At 36.4% G+C, this 26,118-nt stretch overlaps 1 protein-coding gene across 7 annotated transcripts in view; it reads right to left on the bottom strand.

The window, feature by feature from the left end:
- Positions 1 to 26,118, bottom strand: part of LOC150085668 (polycomb group RING finger protein 1-like) — a 276,634-nt gene that overhangs the window by 205,900 nt on the left and 44,616 nt on the right. For 4 of the 7 annotated variants that reach the window (XR_016546933.1, XM_090373434.1, XM_090373432.1 and 1 more), the window contains exon 3: positions 599 to 751. The exons of 2 other annotated variants lie outside the window; for them this stretch is intronic. Coding sequence is in view for 4 of the 5 variants with exons in the window: in XM_090373434.1 (XP_090229560.1) it covers positions 599 to 751 (153 nt within the window). In the remaining variant the exon portion in view is untranslated. The remainder of the gene's footprint in view (positions 1 to 598; positions 752 to 26,118) is intronic. One more of the 7 variants, XM_090373435.1, reaches the window with a different exon arrangement.

Genomic DNA, 26,118 nt, shown 5'->3' with positions numbered 1-26,118 from the left:
GCAGTACAAGGATCACTTTCACTTCTGCCTGCAGCTATTATTATTCAATTAGTCTGTTTGTCATCTCAGGTTATCAGTTTTCCAACCCACCTAACTCTGCCTTAATAGCATCAGCAAATATCCTTGCACCCTTTCTAGTTAACTGTTTCCTGTAGAAAGTCTCTCCTGATAACATTACTGGAAAAGAACATGCCCTAATTACACAGACTGCTTATCTAAAGCTTATGGAGCCATAGCTATGAAACACTGATTTTAGATTAAAGAAAAACCACATGACATATCACATTTGGTATACTAGAAAGGGCTTAGAATCTTCAGTGATCTGCAGAATTTCCTATTCATGAACTTTCTTATACTGTAACATGATTGAGAAAATGCTGTTTATTAAAAGCAAGCTTTTTGAAATAACTAATTATAAGTAAGCAAAGACTGGGTTAGAGATGCCAAATACAAATGTTCCTTATATTTCAAGATGATAATTATGAATTTAGCAAAACAGATGTGCACCTTAAGTTGAATTCCTGATAATTATATGCAATTTATCCAATTTATGCTATTTTGTTTAATTAAACAACTAAAAAATATTTATTTCACTTACTTTCCCATAAGGAAGGAACAACTTTGTACACTATATCTTGGAGGGTTCTGTCTGGCTTCAGATTAAGCAGAGGCTGAGTCTCATGAACTTTCACATTACACATTGGACAGTGCTTACTAGTCTGCAAATATTTCACTATACAGCTCTTGCAAACTGTTGCCAAAGACCCAAAACAACAGGTTATATATATAGAAATATGGTTATTTGTTTAATTGTAATCTACAGTTGTGCTGTTGAGTGGCTACAATAAATAATTTTAATAAATAAAACTTAATATTTTGGCAATATCGGAGTAGCTACATAATGGCAAAGTCAACTAATTATATTAGGCTATAACTTTGTGGAAGGTAACATATATAACCACAATTATGTTAACAGGTAGGCAATAACTCATTTTGTTGCAATGAATTCTGATTACAGTCAAATTTATATACACTTTATTCAGAAACTTGAAATAATTATTTTGTAGCACAAAATATTTCCCTCTTTCATTCTCACTCTTCTCTATTATATATATTCATTGAAATACACATTGAAATATTTTTGTATAGTGCAGCAATAATTACAGGATTATCAATACTAATCCTTTGATGAAAATAATCATTTTGACTCCTATAATTGTGAAAATGTTTCTAGAATATGCCTACTAACTGCAATCAGATACTATCTCTATCTACCTATAGCCAGCACAGGCCTGCAAACTGAAAATGTATAGAATGGAGTTTCTTCTCTAATCTGTTACCATCTCTAAATTGCTATGCTAGTATCAAAGCTAGTATCCATTTCTTTGTAACACAAAGATTTTCCACAAAGTGGATAAAAGGAATGCACATTTTTCCTTATTTTGTAAATTTTTTTTATAATAAAATGAACAAAAGCTCAAAAGTGTAGAAAATAGAACATTAATGCAAAAGTGAATGTTTATGGAGATTCCTCAGATTGCAGACTCTTCTATATCTCCCCACCAATCAAATTCTCCAGTAATTCATACTTTCTCTTGTGTCAAAAACTGAAAACCCAATTTTGCTTTGAACATTACTAAAATCTCTGCTTCAGCCACCTTGGCAGGCAATAAACACCTGTCCAAAAGTACACTTCATAAGATCTAGCCTTCTGTTATCCCTAACATTTTAGGTTTGTGTCCCCTGGTTCTTGTTTCCCTATCATTGAAAAAATATCTGCCTTGTTTCATTTAGTGATTCCTTTTAAGAACTTATATATCTCTATTAGGTCCCCCATCCACTCCAATATCTAGTTACCAAGCTTTGCACTTCACACTCTCTAAGCTGTTCTGCATATAAACATAGATTAGCACATCTTACCAATCTAGTCATCCTTCTTTGAACCTTCTAGTAGAGAGCTTTACGTCTTTTTATTTTCAGGTGTGGCCTGGTCCACAATATCTCATGTGTGACATAAGGTCCCCACTGTGTTGAGTACAGCCAATTCACTGCTACAATGGAAATATAGAACCAAAATGTAGAATCACAATTTTTGAACAGTGATGAAAACCTGATGTTTGTGTGAATAAACAAACCTTCAAACTCGTCTTACTTGAAAGTTTTGAAAATTTATTTGGTATATTTTCAGTGATGCTTTCATAATCAAAATCTTGTTCTCTGAGAAGGTGGAAACATTTTAATTTAATCTATGCTGCCCCCCCCCCCCCAAATATGATCATCATGTCTACAGCAGAGGTAACAAGAGATTTGTCAAGTCCACCAAAACTTTCACATTCAGTACTTTACGAATCTGGTACAAGGCTATTTCATTTTCCCTCACAGTCTTAATCACACATGGTATGTGGCATTTTAGTATAACTGAACACTGTACATAGAACCTCCAAATCTCCACTGAACACCCAATTATACAATTTATATTTGGGAGGAAGGAGATAGAGAACATCAAGACATACAAGCTGAAGTTCTTGATTTAGTATATACACAAATAGAACTACGTTATCAGGAGGAAACTTCACCATTGATAAGAGCTACCACACCAACAGGTTTGGCAGATCAGCAGTTTAATTTTATTGCCTTCAGCAGAAAAAGAAGCTTCAATTACAAGGTTCTTACGTCAATTCGGGTAACAGCGGAACGACGACTGATGATGATGATATTTAACTTTATTAAAGAATTTTAAAGATGAAAAGAATTACCAAATGTGCAATTAGAACAGAAATATAAAAGTTCCACTTATGAACAAAAATGTCTTTCAGGTTAGTTTCGGAGGATTCTATAAACAATCTCTATTCTCTTGGTTCATATTTTTTTTTTTTTTTTATGAAACCCCAAACACGAGAGGTATTAGAACCTATAGTACTTAGTACCATGCTTGGATTGGAGATTGAGAAGATGAAAGAAAATATTTGTTGACATTAAACTTGAACTTCTGTAGACTGTAATTTTCAGGAAATACATATGAAGGAAGGTTGTTCCAGAAAATAGCAGTTGAATGAATAAACGAGGAAGATGAAAAGTTGGTTCTGTGAGTTTGAAGTTGGACAGTAAATGGATGTTGGCAGGTGGTGGAACGTGTTCGGACTGTTTTGAAAGAGAAAGCGGGAATTATAGAAGCCAATTCAGAAGAACAGTGCCCATGGAAGTATCTGCAGAAAAGGCATGCAGCAGAAACAGTAAATCTATGAGACAGAGAGTGGAGAGACTCTCTTAGAGATGGATCATTAATTAACAAACTGCCCTCTTTTCAGTACTTTACGAATCTGGTACAAGGCTATTTCATTTTCCCTCACAGTCTTAATCACACATGGTATGTGGCATTTTAGTATAACTGAACACTGTACATAGAACCTCCAAATCTCCACTGAACACCCAATTATACAATTTATATTTGGGAGGAAGGAGATAGAGAACATCAAGACATACAAGCTGAAGTTCTTGATTTAGTATATACACAAATAGAACTACGTTATCAGGAGGAAACTTCACCATTGATAAGAGCTACCACACCAACAGGTTTGGCAGATCAGCAGTTTAATTTTATTGCCTTCAGCAGAAAAAGAAGCTTCAATTACAAGGTTCTTACGTCAATTCGGGTAACAGCGGAACGACGACTGATGATGATGATATTTAACTTTATTAAAGAATTTTAAAGATGAAAAGAATTACCAAATGTGCAATTAGAACAGAAATATAAAAGTTCCACTTATGAACAAAAATGTCTTTCAGGTTAGTTTCGGAGGATTCTATAAACAATCTCTATTCTCTTGGTTCATATTTTTTTTTTTTTTTTTTATGAAACCCCAAACACGAGAGGTATTAGAACCTATAGTACTTAGTACCATGCTTGGATTGGAGATTGAGAAGATGAAAGAAAATATTTGTTGACATTAAACTTGAACTTCTGTAGACTGTAATTTTCAGGAAATACATATGAAGGAAGGTTGTTCCAGAAAATAGCAGTTGAATGAATAAACGAGGAAGATGAAAAGTTGGTTCTGTGAGTTTGAAGTTGGACAGTAAATGGATGTTGGCAGGTGGTGGAACGTGTTCGGACTGTTTTGAAAGAGAAAGCGGGAATTATAGAAGCCAATTCAGAAGAACAGTGCCCATGGAAGTATCTGCAGAAAAGGCATGCAGCAGAAACAGTAAATCTATGAGACAGAGAGTGGAGAGACTCTCTTAGAGATGGATCATTAATTAACAAACTGCCCTCTTTTGAATGGAATCTAGAAGCCTGAGAGAGGTTTTGTGGACACCGTCCAGATGTGGGAACAATGTTCCATGGTAGGGAAGATTTGTGATTTGTACAGAGTGAACAGCCGTTTGGAAGGAAAGTAATGCCAAGAGAAGAACCAGTTTTTTTAGATGCGGAGGAAGCAATATTTGTAATGTGCTTGTGCCAAAAGAGATCAGAAGGTCAGGGTAATTCCCAAAAGAGATATATCAACTTGCCTAGAAATTGGAGTGTCACCAAAGATAAGCATAGGAGCAGAAGAATCCTTTATGCGAGATATAAGACAGGACTAAGTTGTCTTTGCCCCACTGGAGAATTACCTGGAGATCGGCATTTAAGGAATTGGTAGCAGATATTCGAGAAGTTGAAGCTGATAGAGCAGGGCAAGGTTTCTCAAACTGGAAAGTGGAATGCAACGTGCTATCACTGGTGAAACTATGGATAGGGTTTCCAGTCAAATGGAAGAAGGACATTAATATACAAGAGGAAAAGAGTGGGGGAAAGAACTGAACCTCGGGGGTCACCAGCATTAGTGGAGAAGTTAGAAGACAGAGAGCCATCTACCATCACCCTCAGTGAGCAGTCAGAGAGAAAACTGGATAACCAATTACAAAAAAGAGTTGTCAAACCATAAGATGGAAGCTTGTTTAGAAGACCTTTATGCCAAACATGATAAAAAGCCTTTTAAATGTCAAGAGCAACTACTTGTGTTTCACCGAACTTTTCCATGGAATTTGTCCATAAATGGGTAACATAAGCCAGAATATCACCAGTGGATCAACATTGATGGGATCCATACTGGTGACCGTTGATCAGATGGAAGGTTTCTAGATAGTTTTAAGAATTGGTGATTAATTGATTTCTCCATTACTTTAGAAAGAGTAGAAGTAATTGCAATGGGACGATAATTGGATGGGAGGGATTTGTCACCCTTTTTAGGAACTGGCTGGATATGAGCAAATTTCCAAGCAGAAGTAAAAACACCTTTGGAATAAGAAAGTGAAAAAATGCAGCAAAGAATAGGAGTAAGTTCAGGAGCACAAGTTTTGAGAACAAGTGGAGAAATACCATCAGGACCTGGAGCTTTCTTAGCATCAAGATTCATCAAAATCCTTCTGAAATCCTTTTGACGTAAGACCACAGGAAGCACTGAATGGAGGGAGGTGTTTTACAAGATCATTAATACATGAGTTGGAAGAAAAATGGGATGCTAGCAGGTCAGCTTTATCCTTGGCTGAAGTGACAATAGAATCATCTGGTTTTGAGAGAGGTGGGAGTGGAGATGGGCAAAAGTTGCAGCCAATAGTTTTGGCAAGAGACCAGAATGGTAGAGACCTCGTCTACCATTAGGGCAAGAAGCAAGTTTTCTACTCTTGGCCAGTTCAAAATCTAGTTTGGACTGATTAATAACAGGTGCAGGTATACTTGCGTGTACACCAATGCTAGGAGTTTAGTAAATAAATTTGATGAATTTGAGGTATTGCTCAAAACATCGAAGGCAGATATTGTTGGGATATCAGAGACGTGGTGTCACACAGATATAAGGGATGCAGAACTGCAATTTGGGGAGTACAACGTCTACAGAAAGGATAGACAGGATAGGAAGGGAGGAGGGGTTATGCTATTAGTTAAGAAACACATAAAAACCAAGGAAGTGAAGCCAGTCGACATCGCTGGACAGTGCAGTGTGGAGTCAGTTTGGTGTGACATAAACATTGGGAGATCAAAATTGAGAGTAGGAGTGTGCTATAGGCCTAATGACTCTGATGAGTATAATAAGGAACTGTACAGGGAAATAGAGTGGGCCAGTAAATCAGAGTGTCTTATAATGGGAGATTTTAATTTCCCAGATATTGACTGGAATTTGGGGGCTGGTTACTCACACACTAGCAGGACTTTTGTGGATTTAGTGGATGATTGTTTTCTACATCAGCATGTTCGGGTGGCAACTAGAGGGAGTAATACTCTTGATTTGATTATCAGCAGTGATTCTTCATGCATTAAGAATCTGCAGATAAATGAACCACTAGGTGGCAGTGATCACAGTGTGCTGAAGTGGGATTTACTCAAAGAGGTAACTACCATTAGGGGTAAAGGGAAGGGTTATTGCTTCCGTAAAGGCGACTACGATGGACTGAGACAGTATTTAAATTCTATACAGTGGGACCAACTGATGATGTTACCAACAGCAAATTCAAAATGAGAAGCATTCAAAGAACTTATCTTGGAAGCTACTAGGCTTTACATACCAACTAAGAAATATTGTTCAAGGTTTAGGCCAAAATTTACTCAAAGAGGTAACTACCATTAGGGGTAAAGGGAAGGGTTATTGCTTCCGTAAAGGCGACTACGATGGACTGAGACAGTATTTAAATTCTATACAGTGGGACCAACTGATGATGTTACCAACAGCAAATTCAAAATGAGAAGCATTCAAAGAACTTATCTTGGAAGCTACTAGGCTTTACATACCAACTAAGAAATATTGTTCAAGGTTTAGGCCAAAATGGATGTCAGATGAACTAATGAGGCATATGGCAGAGAAGAAAAATGCATGGGATACATACAAATTAACACATGACACAGAAGCCTATGATAGATACAAGTTGATATGCAACCAAGTTACAAAGGAGGTTAGGCAGGCGAAGGCAGATTACGAGAAATCCTTGGCAAGGGATGCAAAGAAAAACAGCAAAGAGTTCTTTACTTATGTAAACTCTAGAAGGAAGGGGATGAATCAGATTGGTCCACTTGATATTGATGGGTCAAGTGTTGATGATCCTGCTCAGGTAGCTAACAAACTAAATGAATATTTTGCATCGACATTCACACATGAGGAGTTATTCAGCGAGGGGAATGCCAGAGGTGTATTCAACTCTAACAGTAAGCTACAGAATCTTAAAATAACTGGGAGTAAAGTGGAGGAGAAACTGTTGAAGATAAACACAAGAAAGGCACCCGGGGTGGATGGGATCTATCCAGTTATATTAAAGGAGGCAGCAAAGGAAGTAAGCAAACCCTTAGCCATAATTATGAGAGCTTCCTTGGACTCAGGGGAGGTACCCATAGACTGGAAATGTGCAAATGTGACCCCAATTCACAAAGGAGGATCAAAGGCTGACACAAGTAATTATAGACCTGTGAGCTTAACTTCTGTTCCAGGAAAATTAATGGAGACACTGGTTAAAGAAGCACTGCAGGATCATTTAGACAAGACTTCAGTTATAGCTCAGACACAGCATGGTTTTGTTAAGGGGAAGTCTTGCCTGACCAACTTGATTGGATACTATGATGCAGTCACAAAAGAACTGGATGCAGGGAATAACTTTGATATTATATACTTGGATGTTAGAAAGGCTTTTGATACTGTTGCACATGGAAGACTGCTACACAAATTGGAGCAGTGTGACATTGGAGGCAAATTGCTGCTATGGATAAAGGGGTGGTTGAGGGGGAGAAGACAGAGAGTAGTAATCAATGGACACTGCTCATCGTGGACTGATGTTATTAGTGGAGTCCCTCAGGGGTCAGTGTTGGGCCCATTATTGTTTTCTGTATTTATAAATGATATTGATGATGGTATATCGGGCTTAATGTCCAAGTTTGCAGACGATACAAAGGTTGGCAGGGTTGTCAAGGACACTACTGACACTATGCTGCTGCAACAGGATCTGGAAAGGTTGAGCAGATGGGCTGAGAGGTGGCAAATGAAGTTTAACATTGACAAATGTAAAGTACTACACATGGGAAACAGCAACCCCAGAGCAACGTATCAACTCTGTGGTACTACACTGACAGTGGTAGAGAATGAAAGGGACTTGGGGGTGGTTGTGCAGGCAGATATGAAGTTCTCTGAGCAGTGCAGACGGGCTGCAAGAGTAGCTCATGGAGTATTGTCAATGATATACAGGAATTTTTCCAGCAGGGATAAGGAGGTGATTATTCCATTGTATAAGGCGATGGTCAGGCCACACCTAGAGTACTGTATACAGGTCTGGAGGCCTCATTTCAAGAAGGATGTAGAGCTGCTGGAACGAGTACAGAGAAGGGCAACAAGATTAGTGAATGGAACAAAGGGGTGCTCTTACAAAGAAAGGCTTAAGCTTTGCAAATTACAGTGTCTGGAGACTAAGCACCAGCGAGGTGATCTGATAGAGGTGTATAAAGCCTTGAATGGTTTAAGCATGCTCAATGCTGATGGGATTCTTCCTCTAGCTCAGAAAAATCACCTGAGAGGGCATAAATTCAAATTGAGGAAAGACAGATGTAGGATAGACGTGCGGAAATTTGCCTTTAGCCAGCGGGTGGTTGGTTGGTGGAACAGACTTCCATCCCTTGTGGTGGAGGTTGATAGCCTAAATAAGTTTAAGGCTCAGCTGGACAGGTATTTTGAACGAACAGAGGGGTGAAGTGGAAGTGGGGTTTTTTTTTTTTTTTTTTTTTTGGCTGATGCTGCATAAGCTTGCTTTCTTGCATCAAATGCCTCTACTAATGCTAAAATGCTAATGCTAATAACTGCTTTACAATTGTTGCAAGCTTTGGTGTAGGCAGAAAATTAAACTGTAGAATTGGAAACAAGCCAATTACGATATGCAAAAATTCTTCTCTTGAACAGTCTTAGCACATTTATTGAAAAACCAAGGTTTAGATAAAGGACGAGATTTTAATGTGGAGTGTGGAATAAAGGGTTCCATTCCTACAAGAATAATTTCACTGACACGATCTGAGCAAATGTTGACATCAGAAGTTTTGAAACAGTAATCCGTCTAAGAAAAAGAAGAAAAGAAATCTCGCAGGTCATTTCATTTTGCATTCTTGTAATGCCAAACAACAAGAGGTTGGGAATAGCCATGAGATAAAGGCTCCATTGGAGAAGAGACAATCACCAAGTTGTGATCTGAGATGCCTAAAGGACCATTCACTTTGACTGTGTACTTAGAAACTTATATACTGGAATTCAGGAAGATTTCCAAGATATATCAACAGACTAGTCAATCTTCCTGAGAAAAAGAAGTGTGGCTAAAGTTTCCAATCTGGTGCTATTACAGTCATGTTAATGAGTTTTAAAGTAAACTGAAGTGGTATGTTGTTGTTCAAACTTCCTCCAAGAGATGATAATACAGAGATTGTATTATCATCTCTTGGAGGAAGAGATGATAATACAGAGATTGTCCAGTAGGCTGACAGTTTGGAAGTATCAACCAGTTTCATTAGTAACATTATCATTCTATGTCACTATTTTGCAATGGAGCAAGAATTGAATATCAAATTTTGCTTTAAATTTCGAAAATCTGCAACATAAATGTATGAAATATTAAAAACTGTTTATGATGATGAAACATTAAGTTGTACCAGTGTTTGAATGGGATAAGCAGTTTAAAGATGAGCATGAGGATGTTCACAATTACCCAAGAAGTAGGTATCTGTCAACCTCTCAAAATGAGGACAAAGTTGCAAAAGTTCTGGAAATTGTGGCAAGAGATCGTCGTTAGAACCCCAGAAAAATGGTTGATGAGTTGGATATGAATAAGTAGATCATTCATCAAATTCTCCATCAAGATTTAGGGAAAAGGAAGGTTTGTTCAAAATTTGTGCTGCACAGCCTCATGGAAAGAGTGTCATCATGCAAAGACTTCATCCAGACTTGTCAAAACAATCCAAATTTCTTTGACTGTATATTGTCACTGGAGGTGAGTGTTGGGTGTTCTGGTATGAAGAGATGAAGCCTGAAAGCATGCAATCCACTTCGAAATCATCATCATCATCACCACTAAGGCCCAAAAAAGATATTTACACAAGTTGAGGATCCAGATGATGCAAATCATGTGTTTCAACAACCAGGGTGTGATTCTTAAGGAATTTATATCTGAAGCAGGGAGAGAAAGTCAATGCTGCATTCTACATACAGGTACTTCAAAGACTATTGAAGCGCATTTCCTGGGTGAGGCTGCAATTTTGAGACAAAGGCAGCTGGTTCTGGTTCCACAACAATGCCCTGACCCATTTCACACTTGCAGTGAAGACATTTCTGATGAACCATGGCATGGTAGAGATCAACCATCTACCTTATTCTACTGATCTGGCACCACAAACGTATTCCTCTTTTCCAAGATACTGCCTTCAAAGGAAAGATATTTCAGGATGTTGAGACACAAAGAAAAATGTAACTGCTGAACATCTGTTTTGATGCCAGCACTGACTCTTTTCAGAAACGTTAAGAATGACTTAATAAGTGCTAATATTACTTAATATTACTAATGCTAATGCTAAGTGCATTCAACCATGTGGTGATTACTTTGAATAAAAATAAAACCATTTTTGAATTCCTTCACTTTATACTCTTTTTATTACATCAGACCAGGAACTTGACTGCCTCACCTTGTACTGTATATGAAATTAACTTCTGTGTTTCTATAAAAAGAAAATTACCCTGGAGAGAGAGCATTTTTAGTCTTGACTTGGAGTTTTGATACCAAGATCTCTTCAGAAGATTTTGGAAGCCAACTCTCTGAATGAATCATTTAACTCATTTTGTGCAACTGTTGCAGTTCACACATATTTCCATGCCGGGAAATAGTCACTGTTATCATATACATGACACTCAGAATTTGAAGATGAAACAGTATTGAGAGTTTCCAGCATGACCACCGGGTCAAAGGGGTTTATAATAAATCAAGAATACAAACATTAACCATATTTAGCCATGCAGGCTTGAACCATGGTCAAACTCAAGAGCATATGCTACTGCACTCATGCTCCTGACCACAGAATTACGTCAGGCCTAAAGTATAGGCAGATCACATCTATGCATAATGCATCTTACAGCAGGTAGCAGATTAGGCTACAAATCGTCTTTTTTTTATTTTTAGAATTATAACCTTTCATTTCAGATAAATAAAAATAGCAATGATCAGCATATTCAATTCATCCTAGACCAAAAGAATAGCAAAAGGCAGAGCCTTTTTCTTATGCTAATCCGTTTCCTTAACTATAACAATACAACTGACAAACTGCATAGAGCCAAGCATCCTGAATAATGCACAACATGCCTTTTTAACAAATTTGTAATGTTTCCCTTTTACTTTTAACAGCACTACTTTCTGACAGGAAAATATGACAGGTTTATTTACTTTTATTGCCATACTACTTACAAACCTTACAAAATATAACAGTACACAGAATGACTTCTTAGCAATCTGCTGTTCACTCATATTAATGCTATGTTGTTCTTTGCACTCTCAATGCTTAAAAAGGTACTGGGACTACAAACTGTAAAATGTTGTTATTGTACAATCAGTGATCACTGATTGCCAACCTTATAATAAAAAGAAATTCAAATCTTTGTATGAATTTTATTTTGAATCATAAATAAAAAAAAAGGAAAGAAAATGAGTATGTTGTTTTTAAAAAAAATCTTTATGTGATGGAGAAAAATAAATATCATTTCTGAACTCAGCATACAAGAGTTCCTAGATACATATAATTATCCAGATGCTAAAATTACTGCAGACCTTTATAATTAGTTAACTCCTCAATATCAAGATAATGAATATGCCAAACATAAATATATTTTATGTTGTTGTTGTTATTTGGTTTTTAGGAGCATTAGCAACTAAGGCCATATTGCGCCAGGGATATGCGGTGGTCATTCCCTGACCTTTCCGCATCCTCCGTATTTGGTGGTCATGGGCTCGAACCCCGGTATAATCAAGAAGCGTGTGCTACGCACTGCTGCTCCTGCCCACCTGGCTACAGAGGCGTCTATATATATTTTATGTCTGTTGCCAAACTTCAAAAGAAATAAACATTTATGTTTACTCAAAAATCTTCATTACATTTCTTCATGAATTAGTAAAATAATAAGAGGAGTTTACCTCAATATAATCTCAATATAATCTAATTTCTTCATGAATGTAACAGAAAACTCAGGGTACAATAAACTTAGAAACTCTGAAACAACCAGGTTTGAATTACCCGAATATTGGAAATTTTCTGTATACATGCCTGGTTAAGGTGACTGTATCTGTAGATTTATCCAATTAATTAGGTTTGTTTGTTTGTTATTTGGTTTTTAGGAGCATTAGCAGCTAAGGCCATATTGCTCCGGGGGGGGGGATATGCAGTGGTCATACCCTGACCTTTCCGCATCCTCCGTATTTGGTGGGCACGGGCTCGAACCCCGGTCTAATCAAGAAGCGTGTGCTACGCACTGCTGCTCCTGCCCACCTTGCTACAGAGCCGCCCAATTAAATACGGATAAATAAATTATATCTTTGGGAAGCAGTTATATATATTCTTTTTAAAAAGTTTTAATTCTATGCTAACAATTTCTAGGTCAACAAGTAAGTAGTCCAGTGTATTAAAAAAAAAAAGCACAAGAATTATTATGTCATTATATATTAATAATTTTTTCAATATGACATTCTGCATTCCATTGTTAATGGAACGCAGAACCCCCCCTTCCAATTCAAATATTAAAATATTTATTAAAATTATGTTAGTGTTAATATGTGCCTATTATATTAATTTTTGGTGATGCTCACCAAAAAAAAATCAATGATGCTCATTGATTTTTTTTAAGTGGAAAAGTGCATCCACAAAAAAAAAAAAAAAAAAAAAAAAATGTGTTGATATACTACAAAATTTGCCACTTGCCCACTCATTTATAATTTCAACTTCAATTTCTTTTGCAGTACATCAGTGTGCATTTGGAAGTCAAGCAGTCAGGAATTTTTTTTTTTTTTGATAACAAGACAGCTAAAACTAAATATTATTTACTCATACAATGTCAGAATAAGGAATATAATTCTAAAGTCCCAAATTTTAAACAATTTCTTGCCTTTTTTATCATAAATATTGAGTGTTGTATGCAATGCAACTGCATACCTGCCTATAACTTTTTCATATGCTCACTACAAGGTTAAATAAACAGCTTAATACCACAAAAAAGGAGAATTATTTGACTGAATCATAAGTTTCATAAAGCATGGATTCTATAATCAGAAAAGAAATAAGAATTCAAACCATGGATTCAAAATATTTAAAAATAAATAAAGATGAAGGTTAACTTACTTTCAACCTTCATTATTTTTGTTAAAAATTCAAGAAATATTACCATAAAAAACCTGTCATAGATAGTATACTGCAGATACTTCCTGTTTATCAATTGTTTTTCACATGAAATATGCACAACTTTCAGCCAGCACTAGCAATGCTAGTAGAAATTGAACCACATAAGCCCCCACTGAGCAGCTAACTCTTAAGAAAATGGCCAGGAATGAAGACACTGGCTAGAGGATATACATATTACAATGTGAAAAATAATTGATAAACAGAGACAGGAGGTATTTGTAAATGCTCAGTCTCTACCACTGCATTGTGATAATATTAGACAAAAGACAAAAGGCAAGGGGGAGAGGAGGAAGTGTATCAATGGATATGATACCAAAATAATTCAAATCATACAATGGAGACAATCTTATGTCAATCACATCGCAACAAAGCATGGTCAATCTCACATGTCACATAGGCTATTTAAGCAGACAAATTAATACAACTAGACAACATTCATTTGTCAAAACTACTGTATTTTATTGCAGTTCCCTTTTAGTATTTAATTGCATGGAGTTTAACTTATTTTAATCATACAATTTATTTCAGTTTTGGATAATGTGCACATTAATTTTGTAATATATTTATATTTTATGTTGTATACACCCATATGTCAACAAAATCAAAGGCAGATATTGTTGGAATATCAGAGAAGTGGAATAACACAAATATAAGAAATGCAGAAATGGAGTTGCAAATTGGAATGGCAAAGGCAGATTATGAGAAATATTTGGCAAAGGATATAAAGAAAAACAGCAAAGACTTCATTACTTATATAAACTCTAGAAGGAAGGGGTGAATCAGATTAGTCCACTTGACATTGACGGCTCAATTGATGATGAACCTGCTGAGGTAGCTGACAAACTGAATGAGTATTTTGCATCTACATTCACATAACAGGAAGTCTGTAGGGAAAGGGAGGCGAGAAGCTTATCAAACTCTGACAGGGAGCTAAATGATTTTGTAATAACTGAGAGCAAAGTGGAGGAGAAATTGTTAAAGTTGAATCTAAGAAAAGCACCTGGGGTGGATGGGATCTATCCAGATATATTAAAGGAGGCAGCAATGAAAGTAAACAAACCCTTAGCCATAATTATGAAAGCTTTCTTGGACCCAGGGTGAGGTCCCCACGGACTGGAGATGTGCAAATGTGTCCCCAATTCACAAAAGGGAATGAAAGGGTGATACGAGTAAGTACAGACCTGTTAGTTCGACCTGTTCCGGGGAAAATAATGGAGTCACTGGTTAAAGAAGCACTGCAGGATCATCTAGTCAAGTATGGCAATAGATGCTGATGTGCCTAATAAATCCCAAAATCATCTAGTCAAGACTGCAGTTATAGTTCAGACACAGCATGACTTTCTTAATGGGAAATTTTGTCTGATCAATTTAATTGGATAAAGATAATATGATGTGGTCACAAAGGAGCTGGATGCAAAAAAATAATTTTGATATCGTATATTTGGATTTTGGGAAAGCTTTTCATACTGTTATACATGGAAGACTAATGTGCAAATTGGAGCAGTATGGCATTAAAGGCAAGTTGCTGCTATGGATGAAGGGGTGGTTGTGTGGGAGAAGACAGAGACTAGTAATAATGGACACTGCTCTTCATGGACTAATGTTATTAGTGGAGTTCCCCAGGGTTTGGTGTTGGGCCCATTGCTGTGTTTGCATTTATTACAGGACATGGTGAAAGTATATCTGGGTTAATGTCCAAGTTTGCAGACGATACAAAGGTTGACAGGGTTGTTAATGACTGTACATTACTGCAACAGGATCTAGAAAAGTTGAGCAGATGGGCTGAGAGATGGCAACTGAAGTTTAACATTGACAAATGTAAAGTACTGCATAGGGGTAGCAGTAACTCCAGAGTATCTTTGGTGCACAAATAAAACAATTGATGCTGATTTAGTAACCAGTATAACTAAAGAAAAAAATTTCTGGAGACAAGTTTTGAAACGCATTATTCATGTTACATTCGATTTAGCTCAAGACGAATGACTTCAAGATTCTGAAAGATGGTTTAAAGTTGATATATACTATGCAACAATAGACATCGTGATACATCAATTAAAATCTAGATTTCTTAATAAAAAAATATGTTGTAGATAGTTTTGAAATTTTGCAACCAGAAACACTCATTTTTTAGCAACGAAGCTCTGCAACAAGTGGCTGTAGAATTTCAAAACCGATACAATAAAGATATTTCTGATTACTTTCCACAGCAGCTATTAAATTTAAGATCATCTTTAGGACAAGAAATTTCAAAAATTAATTCAATTCGGGACTTGTGCAACCTTATTTTAATTAAAAACACATCATCTGCATTTGTTACAGACGTTATAACGGCATGCTTTATATTTTTGACCTTGCTGGTTACTGCGACTGGTGCTGAAAGGAGTTTTTCAAAATTAAAACATATATAAGGAACACAATAGGCCAAGATCGACTTAGCGATTTGTCTGTCTTAAGCATAGAAAATGGTGTAGCGAATTCTGTCGATTTCAACGAAATTATAGATATTTTTTCGACTAAAAAGGCTAGGAGACAAAATTTTCATTAAAGTTTAAAATATTTGTTATAAAACTTTTTTGTGTATATGGACTAGATTTAACATATAGTTGGTTACTTATTACAATGATTTGTTTTAAAATTACTCCAAAACTATTATATGTGTGTATGTGTATTTTTTTCCTGCGGTGTTTATTTACGTTTCTGTATATTTTATTATGTATATATATATATATTTTTTTTGTCATTTATATCTGCATGTAATACTTGTCATGTATATATTTATTATTGTTACAGAGGTTTTATGTTCATGCATATTTTAATTCAAATCTTATTATTTATAGATATTATTCATTTACTTAAGGCTTGAATTTTTGTTAATGTGAATAAAGATTGCTTTCTACCTAGTTAGCTTTATTTACTTCGCAGATATAATATACAGTAAATTTTTTTCACCGATCATTTTGTATGTATTTCTGTTGATCTTAATCTGTAATTAGCTATCGGGTTTTGTTTTACAATAATAAAAAATAGAGTTTGATATAAATTCGATATTTATTTTTTAATACATCATTTATATAGTACCTTCTAAAATGTATTCATTATATTTATTACAATGTCTACAGAGGCAGAGGAGGAGTTATGATGGTTTCAATTTTTTTTTAATCTTCTCGTGTTTATATTTTTTACTCCTGTTTTTGCAATTTTCATTAATTAAGTAGGGGCCTGAACGTGTTCTTTGCCTCCGAGCCCAAAAAAGGGTAGATACGGCACTGGCAGGTACGATACCTTGTTGTCAAATTCCTGCACTTCTAGAGCCCACTTTAAAATTCTCTGATTTTTGTCTTTCATAATTTGTATGAAAGTCAAAGGTTATAGGTTTTCTGGCCACTAAACAAGTATTTAACTTCCTGAGGAGCTAGATTAAGTTAGATTAAGTCTAGCTGTCAGTGTCTATCAGCTAGATTAAGTGTCACTGATAAAAATGCAGTGGGTCTGTAAACATCTTGCTCCTTTTGTTGAATGACTGCAGCTAAGCCCATTCCAGAAGCATCACAAGTGATATGGAAGAAGGCCATTTAGTTTTTGACATACATAGTATGCATAGTGTTAGGGGAAAGGCACCTCCAGTGGTTTCCCACATCTGCACCATATGAACCCTGTGGAGACAAACAGCATCACTATGAAAGCTGGAAAATGTTGTGCATTGTATATGAAGTATTGTGTTGGGTTCTGTTGTGTGTCCTGACTTTTGGCTGAAGGACCCCTGGTGGGTGACATCTAGACTTAATCTACAGAACCCCACATTGCCCACTCACACCACTTGGAGATAGCCAGGCTGCCCATAATTCTCTGTCTGGTCTCCACCAGGATAGCCTGAGCTTCCTGGACAGAAACCAAGTAAAAAAAAGAAGAAAAAAAAAAAAAAAATTTAAATGAACAATGGAAGACAGTCAAGAATTGCCCTGTCATACAGATATTTGATCACTTAATCTTAATTACGTTACTTCCTCAGTTGCTGTTCCTTTTACCACTGTTGAATTATCTTCTGCCATTGGCTGGATAAAACCTAGTCGGTTTCCTAACGAAGATCTGATCGAAGGGGAGTTCTTGATAAAACTTCACTCCTGCTGTCCAAATGTTCGTCTAAATTTATATAATAAATGTCTGCAATGGTCTGTTTTCCCAAATTCCTGGAAATCTGCTATCTTAAGAATTCTGTTGAAACCTGGAAAGTCTACAAATCTTTCCCAGTTTTACAGACCTATTACTTTGTTATCTAATTTTGGTAAGATCCTAGAACATTTGATCTCATATAGAATCCTTGCTTTGCTTCAGGACACAGACAGCTATTCTAGTAATCGTTCTGGAGTTGGTGTTGAAGATGTCCTTATTACTCTTCTGAATTTCATTAATGAATTGTCTTCTAAATATGCCCTGGCAATTTTTATCGACTACAAGTGTGCCTTTGACTCTCTTTGGTGGGAGAATGCCTTCAAACGTTTCAGAACTCTGAACTTTCCTGCTAACCTATACAAACTTATTAGGAATTATTTTTCAGATAGATCTGTTAAGGTTATATCAAATTTTCACACAGTTTCTCGGAAAGTCTTACGTGGATGTCCACAAGGGCCTATTCTTGGACCCTTGTTTTGGAATTTTGTTCTCAACCAATGGCCACTAAATTGCTAAAGGTGTCCTCAAATTATTCATTACTTGCATACATAGATGATTTAGTTCTTTTTTATGGAAATTCTCGCCATTCATTAGAAGAAAATGCAAATTGTGTTCTTCAAAAACTTTCTAATTGGTCAATGCTTAACAAACTTACTATTTTTCACAGTAAAACTTGTATGATGATCTTCAAGGGCACCCTTTCACCAACTTATCCTCCTTTCATAAAAATTAATGATAAATCTCTCCCTTTTGCAACTACAAAATTTCTTAGATTTCTGATTGATAATCACCCTACCTCTCTTCCTCATCTGAATCACCTGTCTGACAAAGTGAGAACTCTTTAGTGTATACAGAAGGCACATTGCTGTATACAATCCCCGAAAATTTGTCTTTCAAATTGTTTGCATTTCCCATGAGGACTGGGGTCTGAACTATAAAGTTCTGCATACACTATACAATGCTGTTGTTTTACCAATTACCACTTATGCTACTGCAGCCTGGTTTAGATGCACTAAATTGCTTACAGTTCAGTCCAAGCTTGGTTCAATCCAGTGCAGTTTTCTCCTAGTACTAGTTAAGCCATGTAGAGCCATCTCTACCTCTGCCCTACAAGTTCTATCTGGTTCAATACCTTTAGACTCATATCCAATTTACCATGGACTTTCTTACTTCATTTGTAAGGGTCTATTTGCAGAATTCAATGGAATACAAATTGACATGTCCTCCAGTCCTGAAGAAGAAAAGCAACGAATTTTAAATATTCTTCAAGACCGTTGGCAACTTCGCTGGTCTGATTCCCAAAAAAGCTTAATTACAAAATTATTTATTCCAGAAATTACATTTGTTAATAAAAACACTTGTAAACGGTTTTCTCCTGGCATGTTTTCTACCCTTCTTTAAAAGACAAGGTTCCTTAAATTTTAAACTTGCCTATTTCCACCTTTCCAACTCCAAACTTTGTCTTTGCGGTTCTGTCAAGGATTCTACCCATGTTCTTTTCTTTTGCCCTATTTACAATGAATTCTGTTCACAATTACTGTCTCACTGGTCCTGTCACTTCTGGTAAGGAATCTGTTTCCATTTCCTCTCCTACTTTCTTTCAGTCCTTTCAGAATTTCTCATGCTCTGTCTTTCTTAAAAGATGACAGTTATTGTCTGAATTATAAACTTATTTTACATTATCAATCAATCATCATCATCATCATCAGCCATTTTCAATCCACTGCAGGATGAAGGCCTCTCCAGCAACTTTCCAGTTGCTTCTGTTTTGAGCACTGGACATCCATTTACTACCCACAAACTCATGAATTTCATCTATCCATCTCCGCCTTTGTCTTCCAGGTTTTCTTCTAGCTCCTCTTGGATACCATTCTGTTATTTTCTTAGTCCATCTGTCATCATGTCTTCGAGCTATGTGTCCTGCCCAAGACCATTTTAGTTCTTTAGTTTTGATAAGAATGTCCTTTACTTGAGTTTGTTGCCTAATCCATGTGTTTCTCTTCTTATCTAACAGTCTTATTCCCAATATGATTCGTTCCATTCTTCGCTGTGTGGTTCTCAGCTTCTCTTCCATTCTTTTGGTGAGTGCCCAAGTTTCACTTCCATAAGTCATGGTGGGGAGTATACATTGGTCCATTATTTTACGTTTCAGACAAACTGGGATATTGCTCTTCAGTATGTGACTATATTTCCTGAATACTATCCATCCAAAATTTATTCTTCTCTTGACTTCCAGCCATTTATCATTATTACAGCTAATAACTTGTCCCAGATAAGTATATGACTCCACCTTTTCAATTACTGCTCCTTCAATCATTATGTCTCTTTCTGTGGCATACTTGTTCATCATTACTTTTGTTTTAGCCATATTCATCTTTAGTCCAAAATCCTTACTAGCTGTGCATAACTGATTAAGATTTTCCTCTAATTCTTTGGGATCATGGCTTATGACCACAATGTCATCTGCAAATCGCAAATGGTTTAGGTACTCTCCGTTCACATTGACTCCTTTCTGTGACCAGTCTAATCTTCTGAAAGCTTCCTCAAGGGCAGCAGTAAACAGCTTAGGAGATATTGTGTCTCCTTGTCGAACTCCTTTCTCAATTTTAAATTTCCTACTGTCTTTGTCTAGTCTAATAAAGGAGGTAGCACTCTCGTATATTTTCTTCAAAATCATAATATATGGGGTATCAATGCCTTGTCTTTCCAGTGCCCGAAACATTGCCTTATGCTGTATGGAGTCAAATGCCTTTTCATAATCCACAAATGCCAGGCATAATGGTGTTTTATATTCATTTGCTTTCTCCATTAGCTGTGATATTACATGAAGGTGATCCATAGTTGAGAATCCTGTCCTAAAGCCAGCTTGCTCTTTCGGTTGATTCTCATCCAGTATTCTTTCTAATCTGTTAGTAATGACCCTTGTGAACAACTTGTAGATGTGGGATAACAAGCTAATTGGTCTATAATTTCCAATTTCTGATTTATCTCCTTTCTTATGCAGCAAAACTATGATTGCATTATTCCACTGCTTAGGCATCACACCTTTTCTAATGCATTTTGTGAAGAGCCTTGCCAGTTTCTGTGTTATGTCTCTTCCTCCCAATTTTAACAACTCTACAGTAACTTCATCTTCCCCCGGGGCTTTCCGATTCTTCATTTTCTTCAATGCATGTTCTACCTCATCAGGAAGAATATCGGGTATGTCGTATGTGTTGCTACTTTGCAATCCATCTTCCCCACTGCTGGTATCATTCCCTCGCTCCTTGTATAATTCTCTATAGTAGTCTTCTGCTATTTGAATTATGCCTTCTCTGCTGTTTATAAGTACACCATCGCTATTCTTCAGTTTCAGTATCATTTGTCTTTCTGTATTACTGCTCATGGCTGCTGATTTAAATCCTTTGTTTTCCCTTAATGCTTGTTCTACTTTTCTTGTGTTAAATCTTCTTATGTCCTCTCTGAGTCTCTTTCTAATGGCTTTGCATAACTCAGTATACTCAATTTTCTCCCTGTCAGTGTTTTTCTTGCTTTTCATTTGTCGTCTTCGGTTCATCATGACAAGTGTTTCTTGACTAATTTTTTCTTCTTTGGATTTCTTTTTCCCTATAGGTTTCTTAGGCTTTATCACTTTCAAAAAGTTGTAATATTCCTCATCGATATCTTGGTCCTCAGCAGTCTGCAGAAGCTCATACTTGTTCTTAAGTTCCAGTACATACTGCTTTTTCTCCTCTTCTGTTATCTCAAAGACCTTTGTATTATTTACTCGAGTCAGTTTTTTCCTTTCCTTTCCTACATCTATATCAAGTGTACATCTTACCATTCTGTGATCACTTCCAACATTTACCTTATTTAGGACGGTGACATCATTCACAATATATCTTCTATTAGTGAGGATGAGGTCGATTTCATTAGTAGTTAATCCATTTGGACTCTTCCATGTCCACTTTCTGTTCACCCTTTTCTTGATCAATATCAATCAATACCTATACTTAACTTAAATTCATTCATAATTTCCGAATTCTTTCAGAACTTCATCAATCTGCTCTCCTAAATTTGTTAAATTCTAAATTTTAAGTAATGTATAAAAATATTTTATTGTTTTTATACATTACTTATGCAATTAGCCTGGTAGCACAAATTGTATAAGTTGTAACATTTATCTCAACTGTTTGCTCCATTTTTTAATGTGTTAAAATTTAACATTTCATAAATATGTTCATATTATGTAAATAGTGATTAAGTTTATATTTAAATAGTAACTTGTTTCTTTAGATTTTGTGGTAAAGTATGACAATAATATAATTTATGTCTATCTTGAAAAATTTATTGTGTTGAACACCTGTTCATGTCTTGAACTGATTGGACATTAATTGCTGGACTAGAACATTTATCAACTGTAACGGTTACCTCCCCCGCCCCCTTTTTTTTCTGAATATGTAATTATTTATTTTTTTTTTTTTTGTATAATTATTTGTATATTTGTTTAATTCTGTACATCTTTGTATCTGTATAATTTTACATAGTCTGCATTTGTATAACTCTAAATTTTCTGTATAATTTCTTCTGTTTCAAACAGTTTGTATAACTATTTGTTTAAAGATGTATAACTTTCTGTATCATTCCTTATCTTGCAAACAGTTGAGTGGTTAACTATTTCAGGTTATCTATCTCTAATTGGTTCCCCTAATTTTTAAAGGAAGTCTAACTCTAAACAAAATATTTCCTTCAATTTGAATTCCTAATGTAACCTGAAATGGTTTCCTTCATGTTTACTTTGTTATTATACCTACAGGCATCTCTTCTATCACGACAGCAAAACATGGTGGAGTTGAACTGACATTCCAGATGCCGCCATTCATCACACACACACACACACACACACACACACACACACACACACACACACACACACACACACACACACACACACACACACACACACACTCTACTACTACTAGTCAAGGAGGGAGCAGTGAAGTAGAAAAGAATAGCTGCAGTAGTGAAGGTAGCAGCTACAAGTTCAGTGGAGCTGGAGTTGTTCCACCAGGCGAAGGATTAGGTGTGGGAAAAGCCTCAGGATTCGTTTGTTTGTTTGTTATTTGGTTTTTAGGAGCATTAGCAACTAAGGCAATATTGCTCCGGGGATATGCAGTGGTCATTCTCTGACCTTTCCACATCCTCCATATTTGGTGGTCACGGGCTCGAACCTCGGTCTAATCAAGAAGCATGTGCTACGCACATGCTTATGGGTCATGCATTCTTGGACTCCTACCCAGCAAGCTGGGTTAGTAGTTTCACCTGGGTAAATGTCCAGGTGAGGAGATTTTTCTGTTGGTGGTAATGAATCCTACCCAACGTATGCTGGGTTAGCAAATCCTACCCTAAAGGAGGGTTAGCAGGAAGTCATGTCTGGTTGGGTTTTATCAAGACCGTGGGTGCCATGTCCATGAAGACATGTTTTCAGTTAGAGGGTATCAATCCAGTTGTTTTTATAAACTTACAGAGGGAAGAGAGTATCCTTTAGAGATGAAAGTTAAGATGATGAATGATCAGAAGGCTAGTTATCAATTGAGGCAGTTGCCAGTGCAAAGTGTGATCGTCTTACAGCAAACAAGTCCTTGGTACAGCAAACAAGTCCAAGCTAGGTAATATTCCTGCTCAGTGATGTACAGATATTCTCTGTCTCATGGGAGATCATGTATTTTAGAAATTAAACTGCATTTTAAGTCTTCATAGCGAAGACACATATAAACCATATGATCCCAGTCCTCTTCCTGGTCACAGGAACAGTAGGGGGTCCTCTTCAATATCCATCAGGGCCAGCTTCTGTTTGATAGATCCATGCCCGGTAACAACATATATATAGCATGGAGACCAGGAGAAAACCAAGAGGAAGCTTTGGGAGAAACTAGTGATTTGGGGAACAAATGATTGGTCCTTTGACCACCGTCTTCGTGATTGGTCCTTTGTCTGACCATCTCTGCTGCCAAGTTTGAGTCAGTATAGAGAAGAGGGTTTGCTTTTCTGTACAAATCTTGCTTGTGAGATTGATTGTATGGTTAAGGATGGTGGCTGGAATTTCTCTTGATAGGCAATAGTATATTCCATGGCAGGTCACCTCCAGGTCTAAAGGAAGGACCCAGCCAAAACCTGAAGAGCAGGAGTGCTGACTGTGCAGCAGGCCTTTGTCATCATAACACGCAGCACTGGACGGTTTCAAGTTTCAGTATATTCCTAAGAGTGGTGACTCTGGTAAATCATGCTCCAGTGCTGTAAGTGATTATGGGCAGGAACACAGACTTACAGAAAAGAGAGAGGAATGCATCTTTTTAGTCCCCAGTTGCTCCCTCCCACACACACACACACACACACACACACACACACACACACACACACACACACACACACACACACACACACACACACACACACACACACACACACACGTGCGATCTTGATCGTGTACTTGCGGATTTTTGTATGTAGATATGCTAGGTGATGATAAAAGGGCAATTTATTGTCTAACATGATTCCCAAGTATTTGAGTTCCGTGACCAGAGAGACTTTTCTTCCTGTTAGCTTGATCTGTGGAGGTCGGGTGGTCTGTAGGGTATCCCTTAAGTAGAATCCTTTCTAAATTAAAACACCATTGGGTTAGAAGAAAGTGTTCACTATAGAGATGTCCACTTTTCAGAGGTCAGTGTAGCCAGTTTCAATAGCATGGAAAAATGATATTCACTGTAACTGATTGCTTACTCTTTTTTTTTTTTTTTTTTTTTATTGGTTATCACTGCACATACTAACTTTTAATAAACAAAACTTTCAATAAACACATTAACTTCTAGTAAAAAGGAATATAAGTGGCTTTGTTTAGAGAATTTCATTTTGGCAATTTCACTTTCATTATGGATAATTAGATCACTTACTAGTTTTAGTCCATATTCATCATTTTCACTCTCACACATTTTTTTTTTTTTTTTTAATGTAATAGTATACACCTTCCCCTTTAATGGGTAAAAAAAAAAAAAAAAAAAAGCTCCCTTTGCAAATTTCTGTGTGCAGCCCTCCACAAACAAAAAGAGATTTCATTTCTTAAAAAATTAGCACACAGTCAAAGTAATGCCTACGAAAATTTTGACCAGTGGGAAAACATGCATATGCAAATAAATTTTGCATTAGATTAAAATGAAGTAAATTGGATTATACTGAGGTAAACTCCTCTTATTATTTTACAAATAAATTTTGCATGTAGCTACTTAAATAAATAACCATTTCTCACTGCTGAGTGAAAGTGGAATGTGATGCATGGGAAAACTGTCGTCATCCTTCAATCAAAAATCTAGACATCGCTGCCACTAAAGTGGTTATGAAAGTAATATCAAGCATCGCACCACACTTTTATTGAAAACACAGGAATACTGAATGTACAGCAAGTCCACAAACCACCTTTACAAAATTAAAATGTTATTGCTAGAATAGAGTACATGATACAGATTTGAAACCATTCCAATAACTATATGTTTTTATTTATCAATTGGAAAAGTGTGTGTGTGTGTGTGTGTGTGTGTGTGTGTGTGTGTGTGTGTGTGTGTGTGTGTGTGTGTGTGTGTGTGTGTGTGGGTGGGTGGGTGGGTGGGTGGGTGGGTGGGTGGGTGGGTGGGTGTGGGGGGAATGGCAGCATACTTGCAAAATTGTAATCACACAGAAATTTACTGACAAAATTCATCCGCTTGGTTTTGTCGATCAACTGCTTCTGTACGGGCTTTATCTTGTGTGGTTTCATCCTCACACAGCATCATAACATGTTGCCCACTGTTGATCTTGCATGTTAAGCTTTTTGCACAGACATCCTTTATGAATTTTCCATATCATTGCATAATTGTAAGTCTACTCAGTAACGTCATTTAAAATCATGTTTGAAATTTACGCACAACATCAGTCGTATACTGCAGCTCTCTGAACTAAAGTATGTACCTACCCTTCTGTTTGAAATTTTATTTTTTTTTATTTTTTTTTTAGGAGCATTAGCAACTAAGGCCATATTGCTCCGGGATATGGGGTGGTCATTCCCTGACCTTTCCGCATCCTCCGTATTTTGTGGTGACAGGCTCGAACCGCGGCCTAATCAAAAAGCGTGTGCTATGCACTGCTGCTCCTTCCCACCTGGCTACAGAGGCGCCTACTAACCCTTCTCTAGGTTGATAAATTCCACCGCAATTATAGTTGTGCAACTCTTCCAATCTACACAACATGCACATTTTCTATTAGTATATAAAAATTGAAATATCCTCTATCACCTGGAAGTGGTTTCAGATCAATATCATGTACTCTATTCATATTTTAGTTCTGTAAAGGAGTTTTGTGGATGCAAAAAATTCTTATGGCCTAGTATTCAAAATTATTTGTGCAGTCTGTTAGTACAAGTTTCTTTTATGTACATACCACAAACTAAATCCTGTTATATAGACTTGCTACAGTACCTTTTTGTTTTAAATTTTTTATTTATTTTTTATTCTTGA

The sequence above is a fragment of the Mastigoproctus giganteus genome, chromosome 5 (assembly GCF_048544385.1).
Source record: "Mastigoproctus giganteus isolate SK-2022 chromosome 5, ASM4854438v1, whole genome shotgun sequence".
NCBI lineage: Eukaryota > Metazoa > Arthropoda > Arachnida > Uropygi > Thelyphonidae > Mastigoproctus > Mastigoproctus giganteus.
Note: the sequence above shows the minus strand (reverse complement) of the source record. Positions and strands in the feature narration are given on the sequence as shown.